Source organism: Cheilinus undulatus, linkage group 15 (assembly GCF_018320785.1).
Source record: "Cheilinus undulatus linkage group 15, ASM1832078v1, whole genome shotgun sequence".
Classification (NCBI taxonomy): Eukaryota; Metazoa; Chordata; class Actinopteri; order Labriformes; family Labridae; genus Cheilinus; species Cheilinus undulatus.
In genome coordinates this window covers 4,297,106-4,308,736 of record NC_054879.1, presented here as the reverse complement: position 1 = coordinate 4,308,736, position 11,631 = coordinate 4,297,106, and the positions used below count along the sequence as shown (strand labels likewise).

The window sequence follows — 11,631 nt, the reverse complement described above, 5'->3', positions numbered from 1 at the left end:
TCAAACAATTGAGCCTCATCATTTGTCTCTATTTGTCAGAGATATCGTCAAAATGAGATGCTTCAGTGAAAAATGGACCTCTTATAACTCTGTGTTGGAAACTATGATTCACTGACAACTCATGATTCCAACTTTTCAATTCTTCTCTAAAGCTGTGTATTCATTCTGAAGTAAAAACGACGTGCACTCTGACTCACTTACCTCTACACTGTTGAATGTAGAATTCTGCCAATAAATGATGGGTGCACTGCTGCAGCATTTCAGAATGTCTTGAAATAGTTAGAACAGGAAAGAGAGAGGGCAATCAATGCAGGCCTTTATCTTCTGGGTCGTAAGTTGTCATTAATTAACATTCACTTGCAGAATATCAATCTTTGTGCAATAAAAGCTTTGTTTCAAGGGTTATACTTTTGAATTGTGCCTTCTATTTTTCTGAACATTCATCATGCTATAATTAGGCTGTTACTTTTTGTGTAAAGATTAGTGACATTGAAAGCATCACCAACGATCATAGCATTCAGAAAATACAAGAGCTGTGACAATGGTGGTGTTTCCTCAGGGCTGCTACCAGTCAATCATTGTGTTAAATGATGATTTAACAATACCAGGCTGGAATACATTTCAGTCGTGCTCATCAAAAGTTAAATTGTAGGCTCACTGTTCAGATGGAGTTTATGAATCTCACGGTTTGATGTCATTATAATTTAATGTAAAAGAATGACATTTTAATCCTAACATGCCCAAATCCTGTGACATTTATTAATTAACACAGCGACAATCCTATCCATTTCTAGATCCTGATCTGTAGTATACTTGAAGAAAAATAATCCTCCAAACCTATCACAGTCAGCAGGATTTTTACTATTTTATTCTAATTGACAAGGGAGCAGTTGTGACTGAAAGGGGCCATGTCAGGAGCAGTATCAAAAACACAATTTCCCAAATCTAAAAGTAATTTCCCATTCCACCTTACCCTTTCAAACCCCTCTCTCTCTCGTTCTCACTTTTTATCTCCTCCTCTCTCCCCCTGCAGAGCTCCTGTCAGCCTGCCACGAGCTCCGGTGCCGCTACGGCTGCGTTATGACGAGAAACGGCACCTTCTGTTTCTGTGCAGACGGCTTTGAGGTCGGCGAGGACGGGACGAGTTGCAGAGGTAAGATTCAGCTGTGCTCTGTGTGGGTGGGGTGGGGGCTTCCTGCTATGGAGCACTCCTCTCCTTTCCACTCCTTTTTCCCACACTGATCCCCCCTTTTGCCCTCAGCTAGACATCCTTCAGATGAGTAAGCAGGAGGCGCTCGGTATAGGAGGGCCATCTGTCTGCAGGCAGGGCCCCCATGCAATGTGCATTACACATGCATACACACAGACTGGCTATACGGCACACAGTTTCTTTCCCTTTAAAGCTCTCCATATGTGCCATAAGCCTGGTGTCTGGCCACCAGTGATGAAGACAGGATTTTACTGTCAAAGATGCCTCAAGAGTTGAAGTGTCTAAGTTGTGCACTGCACACACTTCACATCACAGCATGGCATAAGTACACACGATGCTGCTGGAGGGAGAGTTTTTACAAAGTAGCACTGCCTCCTGGATTCAAAGTCATGTAAAATAGCAGTTTATAGGAGACTGCAGCTCCAAAAAAGGCTCATTGGTTATAAAAGTAATTATGCCTGAGGTGCCAGAGTGAGGCCGCATTATGTATGCTTTATGTATTTGGGTCATGTTTGAGCACACATAATTTGTTAAAAATGACTCTCTTCCTTTTTCCATAAGATCATGATGAATGTGCCATGTACGGCTCATGCAGCCAAACCTGCACGAACACCTATGGGTCATACAGATGCAGCTGCACAGACGGATACATCCTGCAGCCTGACAGGATATCGTGCAAAGCGAAACAAGGTGAGCGGCACACTTGCATGGGGAAACAACATAATCTGCATAGCATGTATGTTTCATTTCTAATAATAAACTGGGCGATTTTGTTCAACCTTAGTGGAACTGCAGCTTATCAAGGCCTTCATGCTCGCCAGCTTTGGTAGGGCAAGATTAATGTGGTTTAGCAGTGACCACATCGATCATCCACATGGGAATGGGTAGACGTGGTCAGGCCAGGATAATGATAAAATTAATGAGCATGAGATTTTAAGTGGGAGCAGTCTGGAGTATTTTGTGTGGAGACAATGCCCACCATCACCCTGATTTATGTTAATGCCTTATGCTGGTAACAAATCTGCCCTGATGACTAAAACAGCCTACTTAGAGACAAAACAACCAAAAGAGGTATTGTGTTTTGGTGGTCTGACTTCTACAAATAAACAACCTCATGATATATTTTTGTATCTGTATCTGAACCCTAAGTGAGGAATATTTCTTTAGTATTTTGTCACTGGCATATATGGGTTGAAAATAGCTGGAGGCCCAACACACCTAGCTGGGGAGAACACCACTGTTGCAGCTTTTAATCAATGTGACTGGTGTCCTACCAGGAATAAACTGAATATGATTACCCATAAACTTAACTGAACCCAATGCTCACATGTATTAATATTAATTTAGCAGAGAGCGATAGTGCTACAGGATAACGACAGGGTTACCATTAGTTGTAAAAGCCCATGAATATAAATTTAGATGGAGCTCTTTGAGACCAGAGCATGAGAAGCATCAGGGAATTAATAGATATATATATATTAATGTGTTGACTGTTTTTTAAAAAATGTCACTTTCTGACATTTATTTCAGTTCAGTGTCTATCGCACAGACCACAGTAAAATGTAAATTATTTAATTCTTGCATTCAGTGCCTTGAAAAAGTATTTGCTCCCTTTCTGATTCCTTACTGAGTGCCACACCCAGACCTGATTACTGCCAGACCTGCTGAATCCTGTACATAGAACCTGTCTGACAAAGTGAAGTCTGCTAAAAGATCTCCAACAACAACACATCATGGTGCTTTCTAAATAAACTGAAGAACAGATGAGTAGCAAAGTCACTGACATCTATCAGTCTGGAAAGGGTTGCAGAGACATTTCTAAGGCTATGGGACTCCAGCCAACCACAGTGAGAGTCATTATCCACAAATGGAGAAAACTTTGAACAGTGGTAAACCTTCCCAGGAGTGACCAACTACCAAAATTAATTCAAGACCGTATTGTCGACTCATTCAGGAGGTCCCAAAATAACCCAGAACACCATCTAAAGACCTGCAGCCCTCACTTAACTCAGTTCAAGTCCCTGTAAAGTGATAATAAATCTGCATTTAGGTTTGTTGTATGATGGGCCACTGTGTTATGAATCCCCAGGTCAAATTTCAGTCAGATATTGATTTTGAAGTTTATAAAATCAACCTTCAAAATCATGAAAATGAGGCAGTCAAAGCTGCTCCAGGATGGTGTAGGTGTGTCAGTTGAATGAGCTGAAGCCACGCCCACTCACCAGAACTATGATCCTCTCTAATTAAAAAAAAAAAAAAAATGCTACTTTCTGAATGGAGGAAAGCACTCTCACTATTGGCCTGTCACTTGACCTTACGTTGACCTTATGATCAGAGTGCAGCTGCCTGACTGTGCCAGAGAAGAGACAAAGTCTGTTTTGTGGCCCTGTTATGATGCTTTAAATGATCCATAGACAACTGTGGCTGATTGATTTGGCAAATTTACCTCACAATGAACAAAAACAGCCTTTAGGCGACTGTTACCTGTCAATGAAGCCAGTGACATCAGCTAACACCAGACTGGACTGAGATGAACTGCTCAGGGATTTTATATCCTTGTAGCGTTAGGGGGGCGGGGTAACTCCCCATTGTGGGCCGGTGACATCATCAGCCTACATATTTGCACTGGAAACCCAGCCAGGAAGGAGATGAACAACTTTCTAAAAGTCTAAATACAAAATTCCGTCACATGTAGATCTCAGTGTTTTCACATGTTTACAGCAACCATATTCCAACATATCTAGAGTGTTAAGACACAAATTATGGATTTCACTTTACAGGGTCTTTAAGGTCAGGATTCAACAATAAGAGAGGGACGGGGCAAAAATGACAGCCATGTGAGAGTTCCAAGGTCAAAACTACTGCTGACCAAAAAAAACAAAACAAAAAAAAAACACAAAGATTTATCTTACATTTTCCAAAAAACATCCTGATGATCTCCAAGACTTTTGGGAAAATATTCTGTGGACTCATGAGACAAAAGTTGAACTTGATGGAAGATAACACCTGGCATAAAACTAACACAGCCTTCTGTGAAATGTATCTCTTACTAGCATGTAAACACAGTGGTGGTAGTGTGATGGTCTGGGGCTGCTTTGCTGGACAACTTACTGTAATTGGTGGAACCATGAATTCTGCTCTCCAACAGAAAATCCTGAAGGAGAACGTTCAGCCTTAAGTTTTAGACCACAAGCTCAAGAGCACTTAGGTTATGCAGCCGTTATGACCTAAAACACACCAGCAAGTGAATGGATTTAGAAAGCAAAATGGAGGTTTTCAAGAGGCATAGTCCATGGGTTTTCAAAGTGTAGGAAAATGAGCCTCCCCCAAGAGAAAATAATTTATTCTATGGACCCCCACCACCATAAAACCAAACCAAACATTTATGTCTCATCTTTAAGCATTTTTATCTTAACATTTTTATATTTTTTTCAGAATACGTTTTTAAACATCCATCTCTCCAAGGCAACCAGTTATTTGGTTTCAGTGGTTAACATATTGCCAATACGACCTGATTTTCATGCTCTACCCTCTTATTTAGTGGGAACTATGAGTTTGTATCTATGAAATTGATGCAGGATTGCTTAACAGATCATCCTCTACCTTCAGCCTTGCCTGGTTCTAAATTTTGGTCAATGTTGGAGCAAAAGCAGTTGCACAGGCTGTCTTTGTGTTTATGGCAACAAAATTCTCACTTACCTTCAGTGACTAAAGTTCCTTTTACTTGGTAAAAAAGAAATCCCCCCGGGTTTGGTCACTAGACTTGGTGCTTTCGTGTTATTATGACCCCAGGACTTAAGCAGCCTTATGCTGTCGTTAGCGTGTACATCTTTGCTAATTAAACACTGCGGCCATGCAGGACCAATTTTAAAAACTCCTTACTTTAATAGTCAGTTAGACATTAGACACTGTAATTCTTTCCCATTTTCCCCATGCACAGCAGAAGTTTGCAAAGCAGATCACCTTATTGTCGTTTACGGTTCCGCGCCTCCCCTGAAGTCCTGTGGCGCCCCCCAGGGGAGGCCCACTCGCACTTTGAAAACCACTGGCCTAATCAAAGTCTGGACTGAAATCTGGCCTTATACAGGCTGTTCATGCTGGAAAATCCTCCACTGTGGCTAAATTAAAACAATTGAAGAATGGGTCAAAATTCCTCCTCAGCGATACTGAAGACTTATTGCTAGTTAGCTTGAATGTTTGTTTGCAGTTGTTGTTGACACAGGTTAGCACAGGTTTGGATGTTTTTTTTTCCTAAATAGTTGTTTAAAAACTAAATTTTGTAATTACTCAGGTTATCTTTGTCTAATATTAAATTTGTTTGATGATCTGAAACATGTAAGTTTGACAAATATGCAAAAAAGAATAAATCAGGAAGGGGGCACATACTTTTACATGGGACAGTGTAAATCTGACCCAACAACACCCTGAGGTGCTCTTTTTAATGCACTCCTTTGACTCTTCTCTGAGTTTTAACGTGAACTGATTCTGAACGTTTCAGCACAACACCTTTAATGGATTTACAAAACACCTAATGATGATGAATGTTTTCAGTACTCTGACAACAATAATTTGTTCTTACTGAGGACTTGAATATAATTAGGTTAACACATTTAACTACAGTTTAATTTAATTTAGTCTATTGATTGACTATTTTCTGTGGACAATATATTCCTATTTGTGCTTTCCATTCACATCAGCAGGGTGGTGTTTATACTTGGAACCACAGTTAAGCTGCAAAACCACACCAAATGGAAATTAAGAGTTGACAATTGTGATTAAAAGATTGACTCAGAATAAACCTCAGTGAACAAGTTAATTGAATCAAGCTAACGTGTCACCCTGAGGTGCAGCATTGTAATGTTTTTAATTCATCAACTAAGGTCTGTAAGGGAAACAGTCCATTTCTCTCTTGGTAAGTGAATTTAAGATTAGGGAACAGACATTAGAAACTAAAAAACGAACGGTTATTTAAGTTTGTTTTAAATTAGAGAAGTTAAAATACAAGTTTATTTTTCTTTTTATGGTCAAAAACAGATAAGGATATTTAAATAGGATTCACTTTTATTTTCATAAGGAGAAAAAGATTTACTGGTCCCCCTTATTTCTAACCTGCATCCTTTTCTCAAAGGGGCATTTCCATAGTAACAAGATGCCGCGTGATGATGTCAGGTGTTGTGTTCAGTCAAGTCATGTTATGTAAGTCACTGCCTCCTGATAACTCTACATAACACTACAGTAAGCACGAATCCTTATTCTTATGAGGAATGACACAAAGCTGACAGTTAAGTTGTGAAAATCATATCAGAACAGGTTCTCACAGGTAAATGTCAGGAACAAGGCCACAGTAGAGAACATTCCTTCATAAACCAGGGTTGATACACGCTTTCAAAAATCTAATTATAGACCTGGACCTAAAAACTGGAAACTGTCAAAAATGAGAACCATGAGATTTCTTGGTAAACCTGACCAGGACTGAATTTTCTGATTTAATGACCTGTTTATTAAATGTCAAATAGTATAGGAAAGATTTTTTTTTATATAAATGCTCAAATTTGATGATTTCTGGGACATTTAATGCCTCTATTCTATCAATATTGGTGCTGAGCAGTACTAAGCTGATTCTAAACAGTTAAATACACAATAATACTTTTTGTCAAGGAAGACCCGTTAAAATAAGTTTGGGCTGCAATTTTTTTTAAGTGGGTAACCTTGTAGCCCAGATGTTAGAGGACTGGACTACACTGTAAAAGTTGAAACTGCTCAAAATTTTTGTTAAAGCTGATTATGTTGAAGTTTTAAAGTAGTGGAAATAGATTTTTTTTTTAGTATTCACACATTTATGTGAGGCTAACTTGACTTTTACTTGTTAAACTACACTGTGGAAACTTCCCTACACTTAAACAGTCTTTTTGAATCCAACTCAAAACAATGTGTTGAAGTATTTTTCTTTAAGCCACATGGTTTTAATCCACTGTCATTTTCCCTTATTTCTATCACATACTTTAATGTGGAGCACTAATGCCATCCAAGGTGATCCATTTTAAGGGACTACAGGTGACAATAGGTGAAAAATGCACACTGAACCAAGAAGTCCTCCTCCATCATGTTCAGTCTGCCATCCACTGATTGTTATAATTACTCCCTACAGGTGGGACTTGTCTAACTGAGTCAGTAACTTCACTCATGGTGTAAAAGTGTCTAATGCCTAAAGGCATTCTGGGAAAATGACAAAAAAAAAAAAACACTTAGAATTATTAGGTACTCTTTACTTCAAACTAAAACTGTGTACAATCAACCCTGAAAATAGAGCTGAAACAGCTATTTTAGATTATTAAGTAAACACAACATATATTTTAACAACCTCCCAGTGTTCGGTCTTACAGTGTAGTGTTTCACAATAGTACAAAGTTTAAATCATGTGGATGGAAATTATTTACGCAAAAATTTGTGGGGGAAGATGATTAAAACTGTATAAAGATGGCTAGAAAACAAAGATTTGACTCAAAGTGCAGGAAATTAAAGACCTCTTACTGATAAAATCTAATTTTTTAAGACTTTTAATGGCCTTAAATTTATATATATAATTCCTTGTCAGGTTTACCGAGAAATATCATACTTCTCATTTTTGACAGTTTTCAGTTTTTCAGTCAAGGTCTATAATTAGATTTTTGAAAGCTGTAGCAACCCTGATTCATGGTGGAGGAATGCTCTCTCCTGTGGCCTTGTTCCTGACATTTCCCTGTGAGAAGCTGCTCTGATATGATATTCACAACCTAACTGTCAGCTTTGTGTTATTCCTCATAAGAATAAGGATTTGTGCTAACTCTAGTGTTATGTAGAATTATCAGGAGGCAGTGACATATACATGTATACCTCGTTACAACCAAACTGAGAATATCTGATGAACAAGTAGCTTTAGTTTGGTATTTTGGTGTTAATAAGCCGTGGTTTTGAATATTATGTTTGGGTTGGGCTTGTCTTGTTATGCGGTTTTGTTAGCTAAATGCTTTTCAGTGGGGAAGGACCTCATTGGTTGTTGGTGGTTTTGGAGGGGCGGGGTCTGCCCGTCTGCATGTTACCTTTCACTGCCTGCGGTCCTTTTGAGTGACAGGTTGGTCATAATATCTGTCTGCTTGGATTAAGAAGTCAGCTCTAAACCTGACTTCATTGCTAGTAGTGATGGCGCCAGTTTTTTCCTGTAATATAAAACGAATATAGCTTGATGTGCGGTTTATTTTTACTATCAAGAGGTCTAAAAGTCTTTCCCCAGCTTTCACGGTGAGCGCAGTTCTACCTTTGAGTTACATGTTAGCTTTAGCCCGCTTTGCCAGCCCTAGCTTGTCTCTTGTTGCTCGTTTGGCTAACGTTGGTGACTCTTTCATCCTCGTAGCATCACACGTCACCCAAATCAGCAGTGTTGGGGGTAACGCGTTACTAAGTAATCTCGTACAGCGTTCGAGATATTCTGTCTGCCTCTGCTCAGTTTGTTGTCAGATTAAATGTTTTTCACGTCTGTTAGTGGTGTTATCAGGCTGCAGAGATACAGATTATGGGCTGTAAATTAGGCTGTACATTGATGTTAGAGTCTGCACATTCAAATGCAGACATGCAGTCGTTATATTTTGTTTTTACAACTGACGAGTGGAACGAGTGGTTAAAGGGTTTCAGTCTTGGTGAATATTCGAATCTGATTGGCTCTGGAAATTCCATTGGTGTCAGTTAACTTCTGATATACGGACACCTTTCGAACTTCTCAAGTAGTCCCGGTCAAAAAATCTTTTCACTGTTCTAAATTAATGCGCAGCAGCCGTTAGCCGTTACTCCGATAGGAGTAACTATAGCAACCTGAGACTGTCATATTTTCTGAGCGGGGAGTACAGCACTGCCAAGATAAATCACACAAACAAAAGAAAACAAGCCATTATTTCTTTGTAGAGCCTAAGGAAACGCTTCTGATAAACCCGCATGATAATATCTGATAAATATTGACGTGTCTGGCGGAGAATCAGCACCTGCAGGGCGTGGACAGCTCCGCCTCACCTCTGGGACCTGGTAGTGCAGAAGGAGAAATTATTCTGTTTATTCAAACAGCTGGTCTGCTACAACTAAGCTGTCTATCAGACGTCTATGTTCATGTTAACGTACAGATTTATAGTTTGATCGCAGATGACTCTCAGTCTCACTCGTCTTCATGTCTTTTCATTGAAAAATCTGTTCAGAAAATGCGCTGAGCGGACTAGTTTTTTTGTTCCGCTGTGACTTCGTCTCTATGGCCCGTCTATTTCCTGGAGGTACTGAATAACGGTTACATTCCCTAAGAACGTTATGGGATTGGAATGGCTACTCCAGTTATTAGTCAAGCCCTCGGTTGTTGCTAGGGGAAAGAAGTTATTGTTTTAGTAAAACTTTCTATTTTGATCACAAAGCGTATGAAATTATAGATTAGTAGTTTTATTAAGTGTTTTCGTTGGCAGGTGACCATGGTATAAGTGGGGTAATGCCCTTCGAGGTGTCCAGTTATCAGGGATTAATGGACTTTGCTGCGTTGTCCATTAATCCCTGATAATTGGACACCTCTCAGGCATGAACCCTTACTTAACGCAAAAGTATTTGTTTTAGAAGTAGGTAACGCAAAGAATTACTTTTCTCAGTATGCGATGTAGTCATTTCACGGGTTAGTTTCAAAAGTAGCTACCCAACACTGCAAATAAGTGAGATTAAGCCGAAATGTAGCTCAAAACGAAAGGGTTAAGTCAAATGCAGTGTTTCACTGTGCAGATGGATGATTTTAATTCAAATCAATGAAGCAGCTATGGTTTCTAATATAGACTAATGAAGTGAAATCTCTGCTATTGTCAGATGAGTAGCAACACCTTTCACTGGTTTCATATCCTAAAAGACATTCTGTACTGTGGCTCTTCTTTAATAGTACAACCCACTAATCCCACCAGGACACTCAATAACTAGATAGATAGATAGATAGATAGATAGATTAAAATTTTCAGGATGTATTTTCTACCACATAGCCTATTTAATGTTTTAGTAGAAAACTTTCAGCCACAAAGCACCACACAGATTCTAGTTTTAAATGTGGCTTTGATTGTTATTTTAGAACAGCTTTGCCTTAGCTTTGGCATCTCTTAACATTTTTCATGCTTGGTTAAGTGTCAGGACAGAACACAGAGCTTCTAGTCAAAACCCCATCTACCGCCTGGTGTGAAGAAAAATGCCTGACTTCCAAAGTTGATTCTGAGGTCTAAGGGGAAGTAGTTATTTGACCGGACATTCTGATTTATTGGTTGTATTAGGAAGGTAGCCCTTGACTTGAACTCTCATGAAAGATGGGTATAAATAAGGGCCCTATTTTAAGGGGGCGGGCTGATGTCAGAGAATGTGCACGGTCAATTAAGCCCATGAAGCAGTTCATCTCAGTTTTCACTGCCATAAACTGTCCTGCCTTGACTCCCAGCAAGAGAGAGGAGCTGAACAAGTCAAGCTCCCTAATTAAGATAATGTTTGGGTTTCTTAATTTGTGATGTTAGTTTCAGACTATTAAACTGGAATTCAAAATAATTGTTCCGACAGACCTTTATTTGTCTAAGATTAGTTTTTTCTTTCTGAGTCTGCCATTCATTTCCCCTTGATTCCTGGTGCCAGGTTCTTTCTTGCTCAGTGCTTGGATTTTTGTGTTCTTCCTTATATTTTTGCCTTAATTTAAGCCATATCTGATATAAGCTTCCCCTCTTGTCCATTTTTTTCCTCTAATGTAGTTTTGTGTTTCAATGAGGTCAGTTGGTCTCTTGATGTTTCAACAGTGCAGCTGTGGTACTGAAAAATACAAGATAATAATAACTTTATATTTTTCTTTCGTTCCAGATGCTGGTGACAGCAGCCCGATGCTTCTCATAGGCGGTTCGGATCGGATTGTCACCACCCATCTAAATGGGACAGGCCTCAGGCCCCTGAGGTCTTTGAGCGTAAATGGAACACTAGCATTGGATTTCCAGAACAACCAGGAAAGTGTATGCTGGCTACTGTCAACAGAATCCTCTGGACAACTCCGCTGTGCTGAAACAAGAAATCTACGTGGATTCACACGGGAACAGGAAATAAGAACACAACAAAGTTTGCAACGTATGTTTCCAATTACTCACTTTTTCTGTGTCTTACTGCACACACTGTTTCCCCTTGCCTTCTTTTTAAAAAACTTTAAAGCTAAGCTTCTTTCATATTGTGAAAAATTCCAACTTCTAAGAATAAAGGTTAGCAGTGAATCTTGTGTGCTGAGATACTTATCAGCCAGTGCTCCCTCACATGGATTTTTCTTCTGCTTTCTCTCACAACACCTTTAGTTCTCCCCCTATCATTCTTTTATCTGTATATAGAAGGCAGGTCAGCTTCTCTGCTTTTGGCCCTTCACC

At 39.4% G+C, this 11,631-nt stretch overlaps 1 protein-coding gene across 1 annotated transcript in view; it reads left to right on the top strand.

Moving 5' to 3' along the window:
• Positions 1-908: 908 nt before the first annotated feature.
• Positions 909-11,631, top strand: part of lrp1bb (low density lipoprotein receptor-related protein 1Bb) — a 245,433-nt gene continuing 234,710 nt past the window's right edge. Inside the window, exons 1-4 of the mRNA XM_041807111.1 lie at positions 909-951; positions 1,034-1,153; positions 1,772-1,900; positions 11,087-11,344. Coding sequence (XP_041663045.1) covers positions 909-951; positions 1,034-1,153; positions 1,772-1,900; positions 11,087-11,344 — 550 coding nt within the window. The remainder of the gene's footprint in view (positions 952-1,033; positions 1,154-1,771; positions 1,901-11,086; positions 11,345-11,631) is intronic.